At 39.6% G+C, this 27,853-nt stretch overlaps 1 protein-coding gene across 1 annotated transcript in view; it reads right to left on the bottom strand.

The window, feature by feature from the left end:
- Positions 1-722: 722 nt before the first annotated feature.
- The window catches only part of tafa5l (TAFA chemokine like family member 5, like), a gene marked incomplete at both ends in the record, with an annotated part of 45,033 nt that continues 17,902 nt past the window's right edge, over positions 723-27,853 (bottom strand). The window contains 2 exons of the mRNA XM_083894472.1: positions 723-746; positions 16,173-16,300. Of these exons, the coding sequence (XP_083750598.1) occupies positions 723-746; positions 16,173-16,300 (152 nt within the window). The remainder of the gene's footprint in view (positions 747-16,172; positions 16,301-27,853) is intronic.

Raw genomic sequence — 27,853 nt, 5'->3', positions numbered from 1 at the left:
AGGTACTCAGTCAATGTTCGCAGGAGATGGATTTGGTTTAATCTTTTGCAAATTCCCTTGTTTTTTTAGAGAAAAGAGAAATGTTTGTGGAAGATAACCTCCCGGGAGAGTCACGCTAAATGGCTCTCTTTTACTCGCTGACATTTAATATGCAGGTATTGATTTAAGGGAAATGTAGGGAAGTCAACAAATATTTCAATAATCTTTAGATGGAATTTTAATCATTATTTTATGTACCATTTTCTTTCAGTCATCATGTTTGTCAAAAAGATCCATGAATATAGAAAGCCCAGACTCTTAAAGTAGCCTCGCTCCCTTTGATGTAACCAGAGTGGAGCTTTTAAGTTTCCACCCTTATGCATTTCAGTCCTTTGATTTCTCTTTCTTTGCGTGACTGCATCCTAAGAAATTGTGGATTCCATTGTGTCTTTTCCAAGTCGTGGACAATCTCTATTAAATCTCAGCGTTGAGAGTGGTCCTCGAGAATACTTGAAGAAAAGACACAAACAGCAGACTCACTCCAGGTCTGAGCTACACTGACCTTTTTATAAACGCAGAAGGGCGGTATGGACTCTATTCATGACCTTTCCATTAAAACGTAGTGGTTCTGCTTCCTTCAAGATGCAGTGATCAAAAAGTGACCTGAACTTACAGCCAGTATGCAGATTCAAATAAAACACCTCATTAAAAAACCCCACATACCTGCTGTGCTCCTCTGCATCCTACGATGGCTCCTTGGGCAAAGGCTGGAGAAGAAAAGCAGAAGGTCAGCATCAGAGGAACAGAGGGCCGACATTCACTCACATGTTATCCAACATTCTTTAAGCATATTGGCCTTGGAGTAGCATATGTCCGCTTAAAAGCACAGATGGCATGTATTCCCATAATATCTAACACGAGACGGAGGACGATGAAGGTTATTTCGTTCTGGTGCTGTGTTTTTCTAACCTCTGAGGACACCTCTTCCCTTCTCGAGTAGAAAATACAAAGCAAATAATGGCCACCTCGTCATCGACGCTAACAAGTGAGACTCTTTTTTCAGTGGCATCACACAGACAGAACATTTTTTATCGCATTAGCTGTAGGGCAACGTGATAAACAGTGTTCTACTTTGTTTCTCAGTGATCAACAATGTGAGCGAGCACACAAAAAACACACAGTTTCCCCCTTGACCAGAGGAAGCAAATAGCTCCCTCGCCTTCTTAATATTGGTGAATGAGTCACTTTTTGGAGATAATGACTCTGCTAATCATAATCAGGAAGCTAATGGTCTGTTTAGCCAATCAGAGGAGCCAAGGCGAGACAGCTGCCTGGGTTTTGCATTGGCATTCCCAGCAGTCGCTGCTCTCTCTCCCTCCTCTCGCCTGTGCCAGTCTTTCTGCAGCAGTGAGGCAGACTTGGTATTCCGCTGCCTGGCCACCCTGATGTCCTGCGATCTGTCGCTCTGTCTGTCCGACTGGCTGCAGCACTGTCGATGAAATTCAGTCCTCTGAAGAGGCACTGATCCATCACACCTCTCCAGCAGCATGTCATCTAAATGCTAAGTACTTCCACTGCATCTTTAAATCAAAACAAGAGGAGAAATGAGTGCAGGCGAAGCAGTTGGAAGGGATAAACGCTTATAAGGACACAATAGAATCTTCAGAGCAAACCCTTGGCTTTTTTTTTTTATTACATTCATTTTTTAAAAGAGGAAACGTGGAAGAGGAGACATTGGGTGAGAAGAATGTGCAGAACCCATGACCTTGTTATCCCTTCCAATGTAGACGAAAACAAGGAGAAGGAATAGTTGGTGTTACATGGGCTCAAAAGTTCCTTCAAAGGGAATGTTGTTTGCATTCTCTTTAGCACCTGAGCTGTTCCCACAATAGATCTCCTTACCACTCACTCATTTCCCTGTCTCAGTCCAAGTCGTGGCTATCGATTGGAGGGATACTTGAAGTCAGAGCAGAGTGCTAAGGCGGCAGAAGTGGACAGCACTATTAACTGCACCTACTAATTAAAAGGGTAACAAGGTGAATTTGGCCCCGTGGGAGTAACCGTGCAGGAGAGACAGAGCCGGCTGTTTGCCTGCTATGCAGAGGGGTAAACAAAGCTCCCTACCTCTGCTGTTTACACGACAGGAAATCCAAGGACACCGAAGACACATTTATCTACCGCTGGCATAAAGGATGAGGAAGATTCACAGATAAGGCGTGCGAGAGGGAGAAAATGAGGCACACATTAATAACAGCTTCACTAATTGGTTATTTTCAAACATTTGGACCTTGTCTCTGAGCTCGGGGGCGCCCTCATATCACCATCACATGTAAACATTGTGCAGTGTGCATGAATGATAAAAGTTTCACAGTCCAAATGAGATGCACGTAGCCTCGATCTTTGAGCAAGTGCTGCTGGAGACCGTCAAAAAATATTAAGGCATTCAATTAACTCCTTTCCTTATCACCACCACGGCATATTTAGGGATCAAAGTATTTTTTTACTATCGACTATGCTCCGCATCAAAGACACATCCACAGCCAGGGTAGCATTACAACTTCCAGGGATATATACAGTATATATAAATATATATATATATATATATTATGTCTGAGAGGGAAAAACACAACTGTAGGTAGAGCAGACAGCCTGTTTTCTCAGCACTTGAGATAAAACAAAGCCAAGACTGTACATTTGGTTGCATTTCAAGCTGCAAAACAAATTCTCACCAGCAGTCCACCCAGCCATTACAGAGACAGGCACTGTGCCATCACTGCAGTAACTAAAAATCTTTCCCTGAGGTGCCTCTTAATAAGTAGACTCCTGCACAGGACTTAGTTGATTCCATCCACTGGAGACTCACAGAAGTCCAGGTCATTACTAGCCACTCAAGCTTCTGTTGTCATTAGGTTAACAAGCACAGCTATGGCTCACTGAAAACTCTGTGTGGATGAGCCTGATGTACCAAGGCATCGGCCGCAGACATGAGGTTCTGCTGGTAACAACTGCCTACTGTGCTGTGGCTGAAAACACGGCTGAGGAGAGCAGAACTTCTGAGACTCAAATTTCAAGACCTAAGACTTGACAAAACCATTTAAAAGGCACAGTATCAGTAACACATGTCTCAGATTGTCTCAGTTGGTTCCCCTGTGCATCTGCACTTCACAGGGACAGCTTCAGTGGCAGAATGTGCCAAAATGTTCCTTCCTTCCTCACTTTTGTCCCACATGTCCTAACAGGACACATGGGGGACATGGACGAGGCAACAAAAATGATCCTGTCTGTTACCTTGAAAAGAATTATATGGATTTAAAGACTGTTGGGAATGTTGTGACTGCTGTAAGATATAACATTAGTTCTGTCGCTTTTAGATATTTTAAAGCAAACATGTTACAAATTATATCTTATATATATATATTATAAGGCTGACCCTGGAGGAAGACTAAGTGAGTTTGTGATTACTCCTAGAACCCCCCTCACATGATCCATTAGAAATAGAAACAATTAATATATTTTAACATGTATTTGACATGTACACCATTTATTTCCCATTCACAGTTGTAGGTTCTTCGTCTTCCCAGTTTGTTATATTGGTCATTGAGTTTTTTTTTTAGTAAATACATTTCACATTATAGTTGCATAATGATGCAGTTTAAAGGCAGATTAATTAGTTAGTTTGATGAAAATACATTCAGACATATTGTAAATGATGATGTATAACAATACTCAAACAAGTTTCCAGAGCCTGAACATGCATTTAAAAGTTCTTAGCTGTGGTGTGTATGTAAAATGTGGTAAATGGGCTTAGTCATAATAAAATATATTCCATAATTGTATTGTTATTAAACATGTGAGCAGGTGATTTTAATCTTTAAAGATCATCATTTATCATCTGATCACTGGCTGAGTTTGTAAAACACTGACCTGCAGAGGAACAAGCATAAACATATAACACATTGAAACTTACTAAAGGATTTTTAATTAATTAATTAATTAATTAATTAATTAATTATAGCCTAATATCTCCAATCATACATTTGTGATCCTGATATAGATCTATATATATATATATATATATATATATATATATATATATATATAGAAATAAGTCATTTAACGAAGAATAAATATCAACATACTGTAAGTGCATGAGTATCTGCTGTTTACAACTAAAGGTTTTTGGGGCTACTACAGCATTTAAAATTGGTAAAATAATGAATAAACGTTTGCGGTCTACTCTGCATCAGTGGAAAAGCGCTAAACAATTTATTAAAAATGCATAAACAAAAGATCCAAAGGGCACAGAAAGCGTCAGAGCTTTAAAATAGGGTTAACGCTGAGCTCACTGAAATGTGTCCAGTCCATAAAGAGGCTCTCTGCATTGCTTATTACACAAAGCCAACGCTGAAACGTGGCCTATGGCTCTGACGATTTTCACACCAGATGAAGCTCTAGAGTCGAGCTGTGTGCATGGGTAAAAAAATGGCAGTACAAAGCCTGGCTATGACAGATTTTCTAAAAGGTAAGCGGTGTAGAATGTGCTAAAAGTGACAGCAGATGGGACCACATTCATCCGCGGTCACAGGCAAAGAAGAAAGTGGGTGTAACTCATGACTGCTGAAGTAAAACTGAATAAAGAACTGCTTTAATAGATGATGACAGCAGCACAGGAAACAAAAACCAACAACAACAAAACAACACATTGCTGTGTTTCAATCGGAATGCCTTCCAAAGTAGATAGAGGATAATGTAAATGTAATAACGAAGCACACTTTATGCAGCACACTGTACGCGTTCAATCACACAACGCCAGGGCTTTGTTTAGCCATTTCTCCGTGTTCATAACAACTCTATCAATCTAACCTATTTCAATATATTTTCTGCATCAGTCCACACGCTGTCTCCTCAAGACTGATGATCACGCCACAGCATCTGACAAACAGATGAGGTGAAGCCCAAGGAGCACATTTTTCCTTTCCTCTTGATAAATAGGAGATCTGAGAATGACACTGAAAGAGAGAGTATATCTGCTTATCAACGGTAACCTCTGTGAACTCCACGTGTGTTTACCGGCGACAGGCATACTGTTTGAACATCAGTCATTTTAGAAATGTACAGTGGAAGGCCACCGTATGTTTTTCCATGATGATCTAGAGAGAAGTGCTTGCATACAATATGGCAGGCAGACTTTTAATTCACGAAACAGCAATGTATATGAAAGCCTGGAGGGGAGCCAGGAAAACATAAAATGAATGAGCTGGACACTAATGTTCTTCTGTCTGATGTATGTATCGCAGAAAGTATGGCGGTGCACTCAAGACTGACAATTAATTGAAAATAATAGTTTCAGTTAATTGCAGCTTTGGATCTTTCTTGTTGCAAAGCCTGCTGCTGCAGCAAAAACATAGTCTGTTTTATAAAGTTATCAAATAAAAACAATATTCTCTCGAAGATATAAAGAAATGTTGGAATTGACTTGCTGTTTTTCCTCTCTAACATCTCTTATTATGTTAGAAACAAGACCGTATATAGCACATTCCTTCACTTAGGGCACATTTTTACTTTATGTTTGCGTTTCTATGCAAGAAACAACCCACTTTATTTCTCTCATTACAATGTTACTTAGGTTAAACAAATGCTGCTGGTTATAGCGCTACAGCTTCTAGTTTCAATAAACTGCAGGTTTGAATTGCTGCTGCTCAACATAACTGTCCACTTAATGATGTTAGCTGTTAATATGTGTTGGAATGTACTTGCTGGCGCTCAGGGTTTAATAAACTGCAAATGAGACTGAAAACCAGACAATAGGAGGACATGATGTCTGATATTTGTAAATGCTCAGGCTTGTTTTCCTTTTTGTCAACATTAAAACATTGATGACCTTCAGTGTTATTTCCTCTCTCTACTATTTCCCGCTGTATAAGATACTAGATCAATCATACCAAATCCTATTACTTCGGGCACATACTGTACTGTTTACTGTACGTTCGCATTTCTATGCAAGAAATAACCCACTTCACTTGTCTCATTATGCATTTTATTTAGACTAAATGAATGCTGCTGGTCACAGCGCTGCAGCACCTGATGAAAGTGATTTCACCATCAAAGACCACCTTTATCTCGAGACGGCAACCCACTGAGAATACAAATCTGCTGGCAAGAAGCCTCAGAAGGCAGCTCAGTGACAAACACGAGAGTCGCTGAAGAACAAAAATCTGCAATTTACATAAGCTAAAAAAAAAATAATACACACACGAGTGTGATCAGGGTAAGTGTGATATCACATACACACTAATGCAAGTACAAATTAGACTGAGAGCCAAAAGAGCAATAAAGGAATCTTGGAAAATATATTTATTCTCAGAGAAATTAACTGATAGAATATACCCAGAATATAAATATAGCGCTATAAAATTAAAATAACATTGACACACACACAAAGAAGTCTGTGTGTTCTTCTTAGGAAAAGGCATTGACTTCCATTCATTTGGACAGCCTGAACAAAGTCTTATCCCTAATTATAACCATAGCCAGTTAATGCCTAATCCTAACCTTAACCTAACCTAACCACGATTCAATTATTAGCACTTAACTACACCATCCATGCATCCAGCTTCTACCGCTTTATCCTCCACATGAGGGATGTGGGGGGTGCTGTGCCAATCTCAGCTGACATGTTGATAGATGGGGTCACAAAAAAATAAAAATAAATATTTGATTGTTTAAGCTTCTTGTGAATGTGAATATTTTCTTCGTTTCTTTGCTCCACATAACAACGAACTCATTAAAACAGAATAGTTTTGGTTTGTGGACAAAACAAGACGTTCGACAGGTTTAACAAACACTGATCAACGTTTTCTACACATTTTCTGACATTTTCTGGACCAAACAATTAGTCAATGAATCGAGAAAAGAATCCACAGATTAATCGATTAAGAAAATATTTGTTCTGTGCAGCTCTCCAAACAACCATTCACTCTCACATTCACACCTACGGTCAATTTAGAGTGTCCAATTTACCTAATCTCCATTTTGCATGTTTTTAGACTGTGAGAGGAAGCTGTAGAACTCGGAGAAACACACTGGGGAGAACATGCTAACTCCAGTTCTCGTTCCTCAGAAATTAGATTCTGCCTCATTAGGACGAGGTTTGACTACTGGGCCTGACATGGACATTGTGCAGCATTCTTAGTGAGGACAGTCATAGACAAAATGCATTCCCTATCCCTTTTACCCTAACCTTCACCATCATCATCACAGCCACGTGTTTAACCCTAACCTAAATGTAATTCTAACCCTAAACCCAAGCCATTTTAAGGGTTAATTTTTATGGTTGACGCACGCATGCACGCATGCACGCACGCACACACACATGCACACACACTCCTTTCAGATAGATTGTCTTCATTTGCACAGAACCAACTGTGGTCGGTTTGTTTCTAACACTGTTGTAATTCATCAGTTTCTGCAAAATGCTATTTGGTGGCATACACACATGAAGCACCTATGAATCACTACATACAGAGTTGAGGTTTAAATATAACAAAAAAACAGTTTTTTCCCAAAGACAAAGCAGCTTTTAAAGTCATAAATCAGACACAGAAAGCTCTGCTTTTCTGGTTGACTAATGTTGTATTTTTGTCTAAAGCGGTTGTGTTGCATCAGCAGCAAGATAGCAGTTTGTATAGCGTGTGAGCTGTGTGGGTGTCTGCATCTGCATCTTTTAGTAGCATATTAAAATTTTAAAATTCAAGCATGTAAAGGAAAACCTCACTATCTGTCTCACTTTCAAGAACAAAAAAAACACACAACAGCACCAAATGCCATAACCTACAACCCAGATTTGATCAGATGTGATTAATTCTGCTCACAAACAGACAAACAGAACAGAACAAACATAACCTCGTTGACAGAGGTTAATCGTTGCGTTGTACCTGCATAGAAAGTCACCCAGTTTTACTGAAACATTTGTCGCATATCATTTCCCAATTACCTGTCCCTCTTTCCCCACCTTCCCTGCCTGTCCTCACTGGTGTGGGGTGACAAAAAAACAGTGTCACCCTGATCCTGACAAAACTGTAGAAAATGGAACTCAGCCATCATTCATGTGATTATTTACACCTGGGATATTCTATGTTATCGATTGATATGCTTTTGATAATCAAGTTGTCCTCATAACAGATTAAAGTTCAGAACAGAAGCCCAGAAGTACAGATGCTCTTGAAAACCCAGCTCTTCCATGAGCATCTTCTGTCCTAGCACTTAGCAGTCTGCTGTTCCTATCAAGTGGAGTTCTTTCCAAGACTACGTCTACGTAGCTAATTCTTCTTTTGTAAGATGCTTTGGATAAAAGGGTCTGCTAAATGCTTAAATGTAAATGAAGTAATTTTTGTAAAGTTCGGCAAACCATTTTCTTTTCTTTTGTGTGTAGTTTTTGGACAAACGATAAGTACTAACAGACACACCTTGCAGGATAAATTCATTATTTTTGGTGTTTCTGATTAAGTATATACTGTATTGTAAGCGACGCAGCAAGAAGACCCGGGGTTGGAACAAAGGCCTTTATTCTCCCTGTGTGTGTGTGGGTTTTCTCCAGGTTCTCCAGTTTCCTCCCATAGTCGAAAAACATGCAGATTTGGGGATTAGGCAAGACACTCTAAATTGACCATAGATGTGAATGAGAGCGTGAATGGTTGTTTGGAGAGCTGCAACAAATGATCATTTTCATAATCGATTATTATTATTCTAATCGTCTGTGGATTATTTTCTCGATTCATTGATACATCGTTTGGTATGTGTGGCCCTGTGATGGACTAGCGAACTGTCCAGCTATGTCGCCCTATGTCAGCTGAGATTGGCACAGCACCCCCCGCGACCCTCATGTGGAGGATAAAGCAGTAGAAGATGGATGGATTGTCAGAAGACTTCAATGTAAATGTTTATGTAGTTTACAGGTTTGTCATTCAACCGTTCACACCCATTCATTCTCACAATTCATGCAGCGCTCAATGTGCAGAGCTATTTTTCTCTCATACATCTATCATAACAACATGCTGCCGGGGTTAAGTGTCTTGCACAGGGACACATCGGCACTATAGACCAGGCCAGGGATCAAACCCAAAACTTTCCGGTCGGATGACGCATCTGGAGAAGCTGCAGACAAGCAGTCGTGTTTCTGAGATCCGTGTTGCATTGAGAAGTGAACTCATTATAAGTCTCTCTCAGGTCAGATGGTTTGCCAGCACCGCAGTGACCATGGTGATAAATGACTTGGTTGCCTGGTTGTTTGTTGTGGATAGTGAGGCCTTTAAAAGCGAGGTGGTAGAAAAGTGTTACATAATGACACTGTGGAGGAACGCCATCATGTCCTTTTATTCTCACCTTTTATGAAAGAGGTGAGAATTTCACAACTTCTGTCTGTTGTGTGTTTGGTTCGCATTGGTTGTGATGCACTGCCACCAATAATTATTGTGCTTTATTTTATTCTATTTTGTCAGTGAGATATACACCCTTTGCCTCTTTGTTTGTCCTATGCACATCAAGATTTTGTGGCACATTTCAAAAAGCTTGCAGAGCTAACTGGCAATGATGACTTCATGTTTACAGAAGCGGCGACAAGAGCACACACACACTAGTTTTGCGGCCTGTCTGACACTGGAACAAAGACAACATAGCTGGAGGAGAGCCATCAGTGGGGGGGTGGGGGGTAAGACAGAAAGAGAAAGAAATGGAAAAAAAAATATGATGCAAGCCCCTCTGACCTCCCAGATGGTGCAGTGTGTATATGTCTGCTGTTCATTTTTCCAACTACAACTTTTTCTGTCCAGGCTGCACAATAGCTCAAGCAAAAGCATTTCCTCTGTGGGTGTTGGAAGATTTGGTTTGTAGTCAATTGTCTACAGGGGCGGAGCATTAATAAACTGCAGTCTGAAAATGATCCAATCAGAGTTTCAGCTTTTTCTGCTGAAAAACACATGAAGCCAGGAACATAATATCTGGGGAAAAAAAGTCTGATTGTTGAAGAGACATTTTGGAGTTTCATTTCATGTCCATCACTTGATTAGCAAACGACGATAAGAGACTTCAGAAGAGTTCTCACCAAGCAAGTGATGCAATCGTACAGCCCACTTGTTCCCCTGAAAGCAGAGGAATCACCTTAATTCTGTCTGTTCGTCTCTCTGTCTTGCCAATTTTCCACCTGATGGCTTTTTCGACCTTCCATACATTCACACACACACATACAGCACACGACACACACGCTTTTGTGTAACCTTGCAATTCATATCCACACCCTCCCTGTCAAGTGCATGAAACCAATCTCATAACACCTCGCCCCGCCCCCTCCTGAATGCACTTTCGGCCATCAAGAATATCATGTGTAGATATTTCAGCAGCTCACTAGTGAAGACAAATTGCCAGCTTGTTTGGGGGGCCTCCAGAGAGTGATTCATATTAATGGCGAGCTGGCAGAGGAGAGCGGGCTGCATATGCAAACTCCATTAGCAGGTTAGGCTGGAGAGTGTGACCTGGCAGTGCCACCCTGAGCTACACACTCAGGAGGGCAAACTGAAATATGTCTGTGTGAAACGCAGGTATACAGGCCATATATTATTTTATTAACACGGTTGGTGCTTTATTTCAACACATCACATCATTCATCTGTTTTTATTAATATTTATAATACAGCAATCTTACCTGGTAAGATCCTATAAAGTATGCTACTGAGATTTTTGTCTAAAGCTGTTTTATCAAGGTCATTTTTCAGCATATATGAAAGGATAATGAGTCACCCATTAACACCCATAATTCTTTTTTGATTTTATGATGAATTTAGAAATTAACTTATATTTATTGCTGTTTGTTTGCAATGTTTAACATTTTTGCACCATATTTACAGGTGCAGTTATATGCTCCAGTGTATATTGTACCTAAATTATTTTTTATTTTTGATGACTGAGAAACTAAAACTAAGACTGGCCTGCATTAATGTGTCATCTGATTAGAAATTCTGTCTCTTACAGTAAGTCTTTACTACGTCCTTTACTTACTGGACACTTGAGACAAACTCGCAGACAAGACAGGTGCTGCACCCCAAAAATGCTGCATACATCTATAAGAAAGGAAATTTAAAATTTAAATATGTTGTGTGGTTAACTCAAACAGCCACTGAATTGAAAAATGCAGCTCAAAGCTCATAATCATTTCCGCAGGAAAAATGCAAAACTAAGAACTATAAAGGGGGACACAATTTATGAAATTGGCATCAGGAAGCCATGAAACTAGCATAAAAGACCATTAACTTGTCAGGAAAATGTTTACTGATTTTATAAATCAAGTGAGAAGTAGGCTCATTCAAACTCATAAATCTAAAACTAGTGGCCATTTAATATATTCTTTCTTCCTTTTTGGCTTCAGGAAGAACCCAGTCCATATCTAAGCTACTTTTGTTTATGGCCTACAGACATAAGAACTTGATAGTAATAAATTAATTAGTGAAAATAGTGTTTAAAGTAAGGAGGCTACTCCTTTTATTTAACATGTCAAATAAAGTGAATCAAGCTTTCATATCATCTGCTGCTTATTACATTTGCAGGATGTTTGCACACCCTGTAAACATTAATGAGGCTGCCACTCAAACAAGTGTTTTTCCGCCTCGTCAGCTCACAAAATACAGATGGATTCAAATCAGACTGAACCTCAAAGTCGTTTTTTAACTGTAATTAAGTCACAAATACTGAACTTGGGTTTAAAAAAAAAAAAGCAGCAGTAATCATTTGGATTCAATGGGTGATTTGGCACTCATTTAGATTCTGCAAAAAACAATTGAGGCCACACATGGATAGATCGATATCAACATCATACAAAATGTTTTATTGGATGCATGATTTCCTGCATGATCTGACACCATCAGATACATTTGTCACTTAGCGGCTCACTCCACTGTGCGTCAAACCTGTGATGCACAGCGTGAAAAGCGACTGCAGCTCTGAAATCACACAATGTCACACTAATTGTACATGAATGTAACACAGTTATGTGCCCGGGGAGGCGGTGGCTTCTCTCGTAATCATAACATATTTCTTCTATGTACTTGCTCCCCTTCACACTCCAGCCTGATTAATCCTTATTTTTAATTTTGATTTCTCATTTTATCTTCAAGTGTGTTTTACACTTAATTTAGGTCTTACAACAAAAAAATCAGGATATCTCCTCTGTTCTTTTGTGAAATGAAAAAGAAAAACACAAGCATAACTTGTAGTTACTTTAACTTCTGAAAGAAGAACATGCTCAGCTTCAACTGCTTGACACTGAATATGATATTTTAATATATTTTGTAAACATCAGAGCGAGAGCAACTCAGTCATCTGTGTGTGCTGCCGTCGGGATAGATTAGGACACAGTGGGAAAATATGCATGAAATGTGCCGCAGCTGCCCGGGAGCTGCTGGACAGACGAGGCAGAGGGAGCGAGAGATAAATAGACAGCAAGCGAGAGAGTTAAAGAGGGAGAGTGAAAATCAACAGAGACAGTGACAGCCCGACCTTTGGCCTTGTGTACCTGGTGACGAGGAAAACAGTGTCTCCTGCTCTGGCCATGTTGTCGTCGCTTGCTGACATCAACATGCTGTGTTGTGTTGTTTCACTCACTTTGTGAGTTACATCCCCTCTGTGAAGATGTCATTCTAATTTTGACATCTTCATAGATGAAAGGCACATTTTTGTGTATCTGTTCCTGTTTGATTACAGCTGGGAAAAAAAGTCTACCGCAATCTATATAGATTATTACCAATACTTTTGTATTGATATGTGGGCTGATATGGCAGGCACAACAGAAAGGGTAAAGACTAAGAAGGTTGCCATTGAAAAAATAACTTTTTGAGCTCAGAGTTCTTTAAAAAAAAAGGCATTGGTTTAACATAATTTAATCATAAATAACATTTGTATTTGTATTGTATATTTGTAATAAATGCATTTCATTTGATTTGAGATTAGTCTAACTCTTAAGTCTAACTAAAACAGATGATGAAGTTATTTCCTTTCAAATGTTAAGAGGTTATGTCCAGTTTGTTTTATGTACTGTATATGTATTGTTCTGTGTAGCCCACAAAATAGTATCTGTGCTCCAATTTCAGTTTCTGTGATGAGAAGTAGGGGGTTGTGCTATGTAAATGTGATGATTCTGTCTCTTGGCTCCCAGAAGGTGTACATCTTTGAGGCTAAAATTCTCCATAAAGCAGTTTGAGGAGTGCCTACATTCAAATGACCACATCTTCTTCAAATATCTGATCTGAAATCTGATTTGCATGTGTTAGACATTGTTGGGAAGTCAATATTGATAACTGCTAAAATTAAGAATCAAAATAAAGATTTAAGAAACAGTTTGAGGTCTTAAAATAATTTGTGGAGAAATTTATATTTGATATTGAAGAATATTATATTCCCAAAAATACATAATGTACATCATGTTGTTTCAGATGGTGACTGTTTCCATAGTTAGAGCATATAGTTGCATAGTGTGAAATTGCCAAGTGGTACGGAGTGAACCGCACAGCGGCAGTGAGACCTGTATCCATGGTGACTCAGTCATTAACTGGACAAGCAGTACTGCCTGCAGGGGTTTGATCAGTCTGCAGGTGCCTTTTAAAATTATTATTCATCTGCATTCAACCTAATTTATAATGCTACTTATTTTACATTGAAATGAATAATAACAATAATTACAAAAAACTCAACTTAACAATCAGATTAATTAAAATGAGGTGATCATCCTGTGTGTTGTTGAAATGGCTCAGTTATCACTGCAGCATTAATTGGCAGCTCTGAGGCATTGGGTGCACGTTTCAGCACTAGGGGGCCTACAGAGGAGCAGATGACAACCATATTGAAGGTTTTAAATATTAACCATGCTTTGTTTTCATTTACATCTCCCACAGAGTCACAGAGAGGTCACAGGGTGTTACCAGCTCCTGCTATTTCCATCATTATTCGAGTGATATGTCAAATGTCTGATCCCAACTTGCTTGTATTCATATTAAATTTGAATTCCATCAGTGTTACTGGGAAAAAAAACCACCTCTGATACTTACACACATGCACAGGTTTGTTTTGAGTAATAGGTAAACTGACAATGAATCAAATGGCACACAAACCTCCTGCTGAACTGCACACCAGTGATTAAAACAAGCTCAGCATGTTGCGTTGGCTTGGTGGCTGCATCCTAATGAGTGATGTCACAGTCGTTTTCCATCAGCTGTGTATTGATGTTTATTGTTTAGAAGCTCGCCCCTCAGCACAACATTGTGCTGCTAGTTTCCCCAGGGTCCAGACATACACATGTGGAATAGACATGAATGAGTTTAGTATTTTTGCTATAAAGATCATAATACTATTGCATGCCTCTCCCTGGGTGACAGGTCTGGGAGAAAAGGGTACAGAGGGTAGGGTTTAAGAGACTGGATGCGTAGGAGGGAAGGTGAAGACTTGGGGGAAGGGAGGAAAGAAACTGTTCTGAGTAGTTCACTCATGTGAATGCAATCATACTTTATACAAAACTGACCACAGAAGCAGAGTTTCAGCTTTTAAACAAAGGCTGAAGACTGGACACTTTATATTACCAGCACTACATTTCAGTATGTTTTACTATTTTACTTTTAGTGTCAGTATGTATTACAATATCAGCTCAAATCCAAGTGGGTTCTGAAGAGTGTAGATTCAAATGTGATATTAGTTTGATAACTGAATTGATCATTAAAAATCTTCAGAACAACATCCACTTAAAGGGACATATTATGCAAAGTTAACTTTTTTATTCATTTTAATACTTACTACTAAATACTAATATTAGGGACTCTGAGGCACTATGAGTAGGCAAGTGTGAAAAAAGATGACTCACTCATGTTTTGTGGTCCTTCTCAGTCTAAGTACAGGAGATAAAACATGCTATGTTGACTTCTGCACTCAATGCTACGTCACAATGAGACATTCCTGGAATTGTTGCCTTGTGGAGCTCCACTTTGTTCCTAAAAAACGCGACAGTGCAGACGCGGGCAATAGTATCCGAAAGAGCTAAAGTCTGCGAAGTGTTCTATTCTTGGCTGCACAGTGCAGCACAGAGTTCTGCACAATCTTCCAGCCTCAGAGGATTTACATGTCCAGTGGATACATTTTATATATGATGGCAATGTGTTGAAGTTTCCTGTGTCTCATTTGCATTTAAAGACACAGGCACTCAAAACCGAGCAGGGCTGTGTTGGCAGGGTGATTGAACTGCTGTGGTGCTTCATCCTTAAGGTATTTTGACCAAAGCATGTCATAGACATGTTCATTAGGACACCAGGCAACTAGGTTAACTTGGAGAAATAGGGTATAATATGAGTCCTTTAAAACCTGGTATACACTGCACGTTAATTGGGCTGTTCCACACAGAAAAAAAGACGGCCACTGTCACGGTCTATAGCGACCAAAGATTTGGACCAGAGCTTGTGTAGTGTGTGTGTGTGTGTGTGTGTGTGTGTGTGTGTGTGTGTGTGTGTGTGTGTGCTCTGCTATGATCTATGTTTACTGACCAGGAAAATGCAACATTAAATGATAAATAGCTGATGAGTTTTGCTGTAGCCTACAATTTAATAGGTGTCAGTATTATCCAGACTGTATGGATTAATTTATGTCTTAGAAAATTAGATTTTTAATGATCTTATGAGATTGCTGAAATCTCACATTCTAGATATTATATCGATATCTAAGATATTACGCTTGTTCGTCTCTTTGGATAAATTGTTTAATAAATTAAAAGAAATACCCAGCAGTTTGTTTATTAGATTGTTATTTTTTTAATAAGGTAACCTGCAATGACAATTTACACTGAGGATTGTTATCAAGCCATTAACACGTGCTGTAACTGCAGTGAGTGAGGCCATGCACTGACAATTCTTTGGAGTTTCAGCTCACAGAGAGAGCAGCGCAGCATAAGTATTCTTCCCTTTGTGATTTAACAGTGATGTGCTGCAGCGTTTCGAAAAATAGTCGCTGACCTGCAGAGTGAATGCGTTGCCTCTGGCTATGGGCTAAAGCCACACATGACACTATCAGCCCAGTGGGAGCCACCCACTGTGGAAGTTAGTGGGGGGTATGTTGTGGGGCCGTGATTCTGTTAAGTGCATATGTCATGTATTAATATTGTGTGTTCAAAATTACCGTGACGGTCTTGATGCGACCGCTGCCCTTGGTGCAGGTCCAGCCAGATCGGTTGAAGAGGAGGCTGCAGACCTCCCCCTCCAGGCAGGGAGCCATCTCACACCACTGACGGCTCCGCACGATGCGTGCTGAAAGGACGAAAGAGGGCAAAGCCGCAGATTAGAAAGGTAGAGCAGGTACTGACTTAAACATGTCATGAATTTCTAGAACAAACAAGAAAGCATCTTCATGTTGTTGAACAAGCCTGTAGGATTTTAATTAGGATCTTGTTGAACCATCATGTCTGAATTGCCTCTGGTTGTAACCTTTACAGACCAGCTGTTGGTCCATAAATTATTCTCCTGCTAAAGCTTGATCTCACTGCAGCTGCACAAAATTGTCACAATTTGTTTATTTGTCTGCATTGAGGTCATCCAATGGAGACATGTGTCAAATGTTATAGATTTAAATGTCTACATGTAGATAATGTTGGTTTAGAATACAATCGTTTCAAATCAGACATCAAATGGATGACACAAAATTAGGGAAGAGACAAAACAGGAAACATCTTTCAGAATGGTTCAGTGCTGTCACTTACTATTACAGCATCAAAGGTGTTTCTCTTGCTCCGCTGTCATACTGTAACTGTCAGGTGTTTTGCCAAACGTGCACAGCTAAAGCAGACACTACCTGTGGCGCACCAAGTTAACACTGGCTGACAATGTCAGCATCCCAGCCGCGGGAGAGATGTGACAGGTTTCTTCAACTGAGCTGTGAGCAAAAAAGACAACTTTATGTCTTTATCGAGAAAAAGGGAACAAACAGTGAAATCTTCAGCTTCACATGGTTCTGCCAGCAGTAATCTCTGAGATCTGTGTGCAGAATGTGATGTTTAAAATGACAAGTGTGACCATTAGAGTGTCAAATGTGTTTTGGAATTAATATGTCTAAAAGTAATGAATGCTTTTAAATCATATACTGTTAGGCTATTGAATAGAAATTTTACAGTTGCGATTCAGGAACACTGTCAGTCAGAACATAAATCACTCTTTACCCAAATGCAGCGTTAAATGATTTAATGTGGATATTGGATGATAAAAAAAAGTAACAGAATAAAATTTTGTTCCGGACAATGAAAAACAAGTGTGTGCCATGTGATGTCATCATCCATACATTTAAAAGCAAAAGTATACACAAACAAATGATTAACATTTCACTTTGACGTCTACAAGGCTCTGTTAAGTTGATATATACTTTTAGAAATACACTGCCTGGTCAGAAAAGGTCACATACGTGTACTCTGACAGAAAAACGAGGTCAGCTAAATAACAACGTCGGTATGCATTGGGCTCAAATTGTGAAATAATGGTTCAGGGAGCACGAGACATCATTTTCACACATGGATTGGCAAATGGCAAACACACATTCAAGACCTAAACCCAAGTGAAAATCTGGATTAACACAGTTTTCCATCTCTGCTTTCATAAACACAACATAATGGCAAAAAAACGAGTGCAACAATGGATTGAAATAATTGCTGGGACATTGCAAAAACTTATCAAAAACAACATCATGGTAGGCTGTTATCAAGCTGGTCCATCAAAACATTTGAGCTTGTGACTTTTTTTCTCGGCACTGTATTGTTTTGAGGAAGCGGATTACAGCGCAGAAAAGGCCAAAGACCCTTAATCTTCTAAAAGTTATTTGTCTGCTGAAAAATGTTGGCCTGTCACAGTGAAAGCCACTGATTCTCTCCCTCTGCCTCTGCAGTCTGTCTGCAGGATATTGAATTAGCATTCGCCTGTCGTCAGTGGTGATAAGCTCTGATTGTTCTTTACACAGTGTGCTAAAGCAACACTGAAAGGTTATCAGCTCTCTGCGGACCTGGCCGGGGCTGCTGCTCTTGCCTACCCATGATCCCCCAGGGCAGCATATTGTGGAACAAGGTAACATGGTCGGCAAATTGAAAGAGAGGAACTACAATTCGTGGAATGTCCATGGGAGAGCTGAGGGCAGAGTGGACGGGGAGTGGGAGGGAGAGTAAAGAGGTGTGGAAAGGGAGGCCTTGTGACATTTCGCTGTGAGGTATTCCTGGTCCAGGCCTTGTTAACAGTCTGGAATTGGTCTTTGGAGTGTGTCAGACCCCGCCTGCTGCTCTGCAATAAAGATCTGTCATCTTGTGGTATTTATCAAGGTGACTGAGCAGCACACTCATGTATGTAACCACACACACACAAGCATGGAATTATTGCTCTGCAGATATAAAGCCATTGTCCCTCAGCAAATAATAGATATTGTTGACACATCAGAGAAGAATCTGCTCGCTGAGTGTAGTCACGCAGCTAGGAGCCAGAGCTGTGGCTACAAACGAGCCAGGAAGCTGTCATCTCAACGAACCAATTAAGGCTGAGAAAATATTAAAGCTTTAAAAGCAGATTTTCAGACAAAACGGTCATTGTGGCCTCACTCGGAGCAGAGATGAAAATCTAATGTGACCTCCCCCCCGACACAGCAACATGCCGTGATGAATTTTCATTTTCACAGCTACCCGTCAGGCGCAACACAGCGCAGATTTATCAGTCAGTTGCAGATGTAGTTTTGAGTACATTACAGGGCAAGCAAAACTCAATTTCCAGGCTACGGAATAAAAGCTGAGCTGGCAAAGTGGCAGGGAGTGCTGACTAACCGTGGAGTACATCAGCCCAGCCAGCCCGGAGTCACGGAGGTTGGCTGAAATAAATGCATTTTTTCAGCTGCCGCCACAGTATGAGGGCAGTTGATATTTTTGCCCTTGTTGCTTTTTCAATGCCGTCAATGACAGCATGCTGCTTTATTTTTACACAATCCATGATGATGTTCTTATAAAGCTGACTACTTGGTTATCAGTCACACTAGTTCAAATGCTTCAGAAGAATTATGGCATTATTTGAGTCCAGTAGATGTTTTATGTAAACATGTATGCCGGTGCATAACGTGCATAAACATGCTCCAAAATCACTACGCAGCTTACAAAGAAAAAAGTCTGTGGATAAGCTGGAAGTCAACAAAATAACGTCTGCAGATGCATATGCTTATGTAGTAGTGGTTACATTAGAAGAGAAAAGTGAAAGTTTTGTTGTAACAACTCACATCTAATATCCTACATTACAGTAGTAAAAGAGGTATGTGATAGTTGTGGGAAGTTTCTGTGTCTCAAACAATGATGCAGCTCACACAACGTCTTCACTGTTTTGCTTTGTTAATTATGCCATAAAATTCATCTCCAAGAATCCAGAACCACATCAGTGTCTCTGTGGTCTTGTGCTAATGAAGACAAATCCACTCTGTCAGTCTTCCCTTGGATGCGTCCATCTTTTGGAGTCTTAGCACAAAAACGCGCCGGTGGAGTTGACATCATTTCTGGTGCATTGACTGATGCTTGTTTATATGTTGGAAAATAATATTTAAGCAGGAGTAAAACAGTTGGATGAGGTGGCTACGAGAGGGTGTGTCTGACTGGCTGGATAACACCTGTGTGGCCCGTCCCGTTGCAATCATCATTGGAGTACTAACTCAGGAAAGTGGACGTCGGGACAGGCTTTCAGCTGCCAGGGTCCCTACTGGGGTACCGCTCTGGACCTCCAACTAGATCACACGTAAGACCATCTGTCCCCCCCGTGCACAGTGCCAAGCCCTGCCCTGCCCGGCCCTGCACTACACAGCACTGCCAGATGGGACTCAGAATCAGGCAGAAGGCACAACAGTGACTTAAAGCAGACTTACTGTTAGTCTAATGTAATTCAGTCTCTGCTCAAGCTAAAAAACAAACAAAAAATCATATAACATTTTTACTAAAGCCATAGGCAGCTCATTTAAAATGTATTTAGGCTGAGGTACAACAAACAGAAGACGTGGCTTTAGAGGCAGTCCTTGTAACTCAGAGAAGAAACAACACCATAGGAAGGTTCACTGTCATAATGTGCAGCATAAATCCCTCCAACAATGAATTGTGTGTCTCTTCTGGTAATTTAATAATGGTACTTATACTGGTGCTTATTCTGAGGCAGTTTTGGAAAAGACAAAAACAAATAATAAAAAAAAAAAAGGTTTGAGAGAAATTCACATGAATCACCATGACAATTAACTGTGTACTAAAGTGGATGCTTCTTTTGCTAAGTATCCACAAAGATTAACTTACAGCTTAGTTCAGCACCAGAAACACAGAAACAGGTTTTTAAGGGGTCCTGACTGATGTTAATTAAGCTTCAATCATGAATCAATTTGTAGCAGCCAGATTTTCAGGCCTCTGTCCTCCATCCTGCTACCAGAGGCCCAATGTTCTTTCACTTCCAATTATCACACAAGAGGAAAAAGCCACAGTGAATGCATTTAAAACACAGGCAGCAGACACATTTTATCATAGACTTTTACAAGGGATTACAAGGGAGAGTTTTCTGTTCTAACTTTTTTGCCTCCCTTCAAAGTGTTTTTGGTGTTTTTGTTGCTGTTTTGTAAAACGTACTGGTAACACTTGGGCTGGATTTAATCCTTAAAAACAAATCAGTTGTATGGAATTCAGATAAGAGATGATTATCCTTTAACAGTCCAATTTAACCCCCAACAAGTGCATTTGCAGTTAGTCATTTGGTATGTTTTTAACTATTCGGTGGCATGTATATTAAGAAGCTAGACTGAGTTAGATGATTAGTATTGTTTTGCCATTATTGAAATTCAAAAAAGACATTTCATGTTAATTTTCCTTTGTTGTCAAAAGGACATGAACTACCAGTGACGTTGTTTCTGCCATCGTCACTAATATTGCTCATCTTTTGAAGGACAACAATATTGGACTGCGTATGTACCGATGTATTACAGCTGCAGATAATGATTATATTCATAATCGATTCATCTAGAGTATTTTCTTGATTAATCATTGGATAACACTTTATTTGAAGGTATCTACATAAGAGTGACATGACACTGTCATAACTATGACATGACACTGTCATAAACGTTATGAACTTGTCATAAACATTCATGACTTCTGTCATTAAGGGTCATTAGGTTTTTGTCATGACAGGACATTCAGTTTGGGTAACACTTTATTTGAAGGTATCTACATAAGCATGAAATGACACTGTCATTAATGTCATCCTGGTTAATGTCAAGACAATAACAATAACAAAAACAACTTCTGGTATTGTCATTTTGATTCATGTCAAGTTGTCATAATGAAAACAACCCAAACAATGTCAATTTGTCATGACAAAACCGAATGACAGAGGTCATGAATGTTTATGACAAGTTCATAACGTTTATGACAGTGTCATGTCATAGTTATGACAGTGTCATGTTACTCTTATGTAGATACCTTCAAATAAAATGTTACCAAATAGGGATCAGTGTTTGTCAAACCTGGAAATGATGATGTTCTGATATGTCTTGTTTTGTCCACAAAAGAAAATTATTCAGTTTTAATGATTTATTTGTTGTATGGAGCAAAGAAACCAGAAAGTATTCACATTTTAAGAAGCTAAAACAATCAGAAATCTTGTTTTTAATAATGAAAAATTATCATAATCATTGACGATTCATAGTAATGTTCACATATCACTAATAAATACCCTTCAAACATTATAAAAAATATATATAATCCTTTGGTCTTGCTGTTGGTTGGGTAATTTAGGCTCCATTAAAATTGAGACACCTGGAGAAGCTTGTTGATATTAAATCGAGGAGTAGTGTTGCACTGGTGGCCCATTTGTTATGTACAAGGAGTATTCCATAAATTCTCAAATAACATCCAGAATGATGTGCTATATTTGAGCCTCCAGGAGCTAAAAATCTAAGCAGTGGGTGTTGAGCAGAATTGACATGCACTGCCAACATTTTTTGAGCTTCTTTGTGAATGAAGACAAGATTCGGTGAAGGGAAAGTCAAAGCACCTGAGTGGTTACTGCATTAACCTACTTACTGCAAATCTAAATCGGAACATATCAGAAACAGGACAGCTCCAAATTCAAAGCGTGTTTCCATTGTAGCCATGTTTTCTACATGGGCTTTTCTAAGCAGTAGAAACAAATAATATAAAATGACTGTTCTTGGTTATGTGTCTGCAAATAAATCTGAGAAAAAAGCCTTTCTGCTTTTTTTTTTTATAAGCCTCTTTTCAGCAGGACGTTTCAGCTCATTCTGTGTCAATAACGATTTTGTTGGGTGTAAAAGCGGAAGCTTCAGCTCTCACACACACAGCTCTCTCCCTGCAGCCAGTGGACTATCATGGTGGCCATCAAGCTTCACATGATTACAGAGAGATGTGGTGGCATGGCAACAATGAGTCGAGCAGAAAAGGCAGAGGGAGAGAGTCAGGGAGCAGATTACACCGAGGGCAGGGACACAAGCGAGGAAAAGCCCATCATCTTCGACAATGAGCAAACTCAACCTGCACAACAGCAACACACAGCAGCACAAAAAGAGGGGGAAAGCCTGAATTGTGTCCTAAAGGACACTCGCAAAAGACATTATGCTCTGTACAGAAACTTATTGCGTGGTCAGATATGTTCAGTACATTAAAATAAAAAGAGAAATAACTGAGTGATCATGTGAGCACAAAGCAGACGCAGTCACGGCTAAACACACGATAAACTCTTAGTGGACTCCCTTATAACAAAGTTTATTCACCGTGGGGCTTAGATAAGCTTTTTGATATGTCATTACGGAAGTCTGGATAACAGCAAGGGTAAGAGGGATGAAAATATCTGCCAATTGTCTGCTTTAAGTCACCAGATGTGTCCCAGAGGCTGCATCAGACGTACTATAAGCCTTTGTTTTTAGTTTTTATTCATTACAGAAAACAGCAGAGTGGCTCAATTCCATAAGCTTCTGATGGAGGTTATATTTTGCACAGATGAGATTCTTTATATATATATTTATTGAATTTCCTGTGTGCATTTTTAAAGGTCAACTAAAAATGTGGTCAAACATCAATGCAGAAAACAAAGTGGACGATTATATGCGCCGGCCCCTTTTCTTTTCTTTATTCATTTATTTTTCCTTTCTAATATCTAATGCAGGGGTCACCAACGTGGTGCCCGCGGGCACCTGGTAGCCCGCGGGCAGCCAATACGGTGCCCGCGGGCTCACTTCACTTCACCTCACTTGCATGTATCCGTATGATCGCTCAGTAAAATATCTTTGATATTGTTTATAAAAACTGATAATCGTTAGGAGTAAGCACTGGAATGAATGTGTATGCAGTTGAATGCATAATATTAATCATTTAAATGGTAAACAAACAAAAAAAATATTATATGGTAGCCCTCCATATTATTTTTTACCCTTAAGGTAGCTCTCTGTCTCAAAAAGGTTGGTGACCCCTGATCTAATGTGACAGAACTCATAAGTTGAACTATTCTCTTCTTGTAAGCATTGTGCGGCTGCATGTGCACCAAACCTCGACATCAGTCAAACCTTGCAGAGGAGGAGAGAATGAATATTAAAGATTCAGCTTTGATTTGTAAGCCTGGCACCGCCAACATGCCAATCATTTTAACTGGCAGTGGAAATGCTCGGGTGTTAAGATTTGTCATTTTTGTGAGTTTCATTTAAAATTCAGCCGGATGCACCTGAGATATTACATGTGACAGATGAACAAACAAACAAGTGAACAGGCAGATGTATTACGGCCTACTCACTTCATTTAGAATTCAGACAAGACAGGCGGGGAAACCTTGTTGAGGTTATATCAATATTGTGAGATAACAACATGTCATCTTAGATTTTAGGAATTATTATATAGAGACGTTTCCTTTGTTTTCTTGGACCTACACAAAGTCAAAATAAAAACACACCAGATATAATCTAAAATTAAAGGTACCAATTAAAGGTGCCATATGTAAGAATGTGGCCAATAACAGTTACTACATTCAAATTCAAAATACCGAGGTCTTTTAGGTTTGGTTTTCTGACGTAACTCGCAACCCGTGGTTGCTCGGCAGATGAGACTCTACTGACTGCAATGATTGGTAGACGGCGGTAGGTGGCGCCACATGCCAAAACATGATTTCAAAACATAAACATGATTTACAGTCTGCAAAATATTGTTTTTAATGCAAATATTTTGGCTGTACTGTTGTTGTTGGTGAGTTCAGTTTGTTATATGAACATTATTCCTGAGTCTCTGTGACATATTAGGAGGATTTTATGGCCAGTTGCTTTAGATTTATTACATAATGCACAGAAAGACAACTTTTCATAAGCTCATAGAAACAGCCTGTGTCCAGATTTATAAAAAATAACCTAGTAATATTGAGATATTACAAGCCATATCTCTCAGCACTGCTTCTTACTAATCTCCATTCCACACTGTGTATGTGTTGTTTTTCTTCTCTCCAGCTACTCTGTTACACTCACACACACACACACTCTAGAGCACAGTTCATTTTGGTTTTTGTAGCATGTGCGTCTCTCACCCCTGCCTCTCATCCACACACCCACATTCACCACTGTTTTAACAGACAGCATCTTCCCAGTTTAGGTAATGTTTCTCGATCATTTTCCGTTTCACTTGAAATAAACTACTTTTTTCTTTTACTTGCACCAAAGCTGCCTTACCTTCCTTTACTCTCATGGCCATGGAGCCAGGTCAAAGAGGCGGAATCTTAAAAGACCTGCAGATGCCAATCAAATGTCAGAGCACTAAAAAAATTAGAAATTTTGTTTTTCCCTTGTGCGTACTGTACATTGTTGGACAAGGACGTCTGCTCATACAAGCTCAAAAAACAAAGGATTTTATTATGTGTCCAGACATTTCTGCGATTACTTCTCCAGTGTGAACACACTGCATACTTTAATCCAGTTAGAATTATGTAGGAGGCCCTCGTGCTGGAACTGGCACGCACATAAAGTCTCTCCAAGAAAATGAATTCACTCAATAAATCTGTCTTGATCACTGTCCATGGTGTTGATTCTGGGGGCGTCTTAGGACTTCATCCACATTCATGCTGGATTCACTCTGACAGGGAATGAAGAGGAAAAATAGGTTGCCTCAGTTTGGTCGCACATCACACCTGTTAAACTACTATTTGATCCACATCCTAGTGTGTGAGTCTTCCCCCTTCACCAGCATCCTTTGTTCTAGTCAGCAGGGTGAGTTTTTTTTTATTTTAGTTTGGTTGCTGAATGTCTGCAAGACCTTCCTTTATCTGTCCACAACAGCAGATTCAGTTTTTTTGTAGTCACGTGTGTTCACCGTGTTGAAGAACAGACTGCAAAAATGTGTCTTTAGCTCTGCCATCGTTTCACCTGTGAATTTATTAACAGACAGGGACAAATGTTCAACATTACTGCTTGACAATCGCTCACAGTCCCACCTGCCTCGCAGCCCTGACAGATCGCTGCTCCTGCTCCGGTTTTCTTTTCTTTTTTTGCATTTCATTGTCGGGTAACAGCGTCAGGAAACGTGGGCCACAACATGTGTCTCTTGACAAATGAATGCAGAGGAGAGCTATGTATGTAACTGCAATGCTATGGATTTTGGATAACGCAATTTATATATTGTTTTGTTAGATTTCCATACTCTCTGGCATTTAGACGAGACAGGGTGTTGATTTCTGTGTTTACATGACTTTATAGGAGGGTATTTCTCACATTGGAGTGATCATTCTTTGTAAGACTGGCTCAAAACCACATTTTGTGTTTGTTTTCATACCAATATCACAACCTTAGGCATCTATCAATACTGATCTGATACAAGTTGTTTTACATCTTTTAACAACACCAAGTAAAAAAAATTCAAAAAAACATGCTGCTCCAAATGAATAACAAATATTCTGCTCGCATAAAGAAGACATAAAACAGCCCCCAACATGACTTAGTTAATCTGCGGCTGCTGTTTTTATTGTCTGTGTTTAGAGAAGCATTTCCATCCTATAAGATTTCACATGACTCTTTTTCCAATACCTGATTCAGAGATTTTGACTGATACCAATTCTGAGTATCATATTGGTTCATGTTTGGTTCTTTGTTCAAAAGAACATGAATTATTTTTAGACCAAAAGGAAAGAACTCAGCTTGTTATGCCCTCAAACAAGAGAGAGGATCAGATTACTGTTTACCTAAATACACAATAACAGCGCAGAGCTCTTAGCTTTTCCCTAACTCACTTAGAGATGTTTTTACTTACATTTAAGTCCACTCTCTGTCCACCACACATCCAAAAAAACCAGCAATCCACTCTTGCTGCTGCCGCTGCTGTGGAAGCATTATATTAAACTGACCCTGAGGACAGTGAGCCCTTGGTGTGTTAATAACAACCCACTGAAAAAAATTGACTCCAGCAAAGCCGCTGTGAAGGATACAAATAAATAAACATGCTTATAAGTCTGTAAATTGGTTTATGTGCTTAGAAGGGCAAAGGCGCATTTATGGGAATTCAGATGAAAGACAAACACAACGGAATATGCTCTGAAGTAAAGGTCAGAGAGGATATCTGGACAGTGGCAGCATAAGACCCATTGCATTCTCATGCAATATGCAGAAATTCCTCTTAAAAGCCAAGTGATGATGGATATCATCACAGCCGTCAACAGAAGGCCTTTAAATGAGCCTGCGAGCAACAGGTTCCACCTTTAAAGTGCTGGGTATTAATGGAGTGCGGGGTGTGGTGCGACGGGAAGTCAGTAATAATCAATTTCCTGCTGCTGTAATCATGGATCTCTGTAAGTTAATTAGCGTCTGTTAAGAGGATTCTGCAGAGAAGGAGAGGTGGTTAAAAGTAGAGTGGGAAGTGTGACAAAGGCTGTGGGACTGCAGTCTTGTATCGTTGGCTATTAGATTAAAACCAACATGAGTCACTGGTGTGATGGAACTAATGGTGCATCTGATGCATGTGATTGTGATATTGTGAGATCCAATCAGCGTCGCAGATGGACTGTGTCCAGCAACAAGTCTTTTCATCGCTCTTATCACCTTACCACCACGAGATACTGTCAAATAACACAGAGACAGCTCTTCAGTATAAAATCCTCTCGTGCAAACTGAAACAAGAAAAGGGTTTGGACAAACATTAAAATTCTACTTTAACTGGTAACACAAAAAAATTATAACTGGGGTGCGTGACTTGTGGTGATTGTTTTTGTACTTGTTGATGCCACTGTTGTGTCAGTAACACCATCAGACCTGACTGAGGGAGCATTTCTGTGTATACAGCTGCAGAGCACAGGCGGGCGAGGGTAACAAGTGTTAATCCCATTAAATTGCTGAACCATTGTTGGTTTTTTTTTGGATGAGTGGATTTCACTTATGAAACATTTTGAGGGCACTTGTTTATGTGTTCAGTCACACTCCAGTTTGCAGCTGCCTCACTTTCCTGGCACTTTCCATCACCTGCTCCACTGAGGAACAGAGACGTGTGGAGCTGACAGACTTCATCAGGATTGTGTAAACTCATTACACAATGGTTTGAATTGTAACAGACATTTGTTTACATTTATAAGCTAAGTACTACAGCTCCCGATTAATTCAACTTGTATGAAATTGCATTTATTCTACAGTTGGTGTGATATAAGAGTCATTTTTTTAAAGTTTGTTCAACCATTTTCTTATTTTAGTCACTGAAAGTGCTCTTAGGTCTGATGGAGTATGGGCCAGAAGCAGAACATCAATCACATGTTTAGACGATTAACAGTCTAAAAGGCACCAAAACGGCTGACACACAAGGTGAT

Source organism: Microchirus variegatus (genome assembly GCF_963457635.1).
Source record: "Microchirus variegatus genome assembly, chromosome: 9".
Classification (NCBI taxonomy): Eukaryota; Metazoa; Chordata; class Actinopteri; order Pleuronectiformes; family Soleidae; genus Microchirus; species Microchirus variegatus.
The sequence above is the reverse complement of the archived record's forward strand: the minus strand, read 5'-3'. Positions and strand labels throughout refer to the sequence as shown.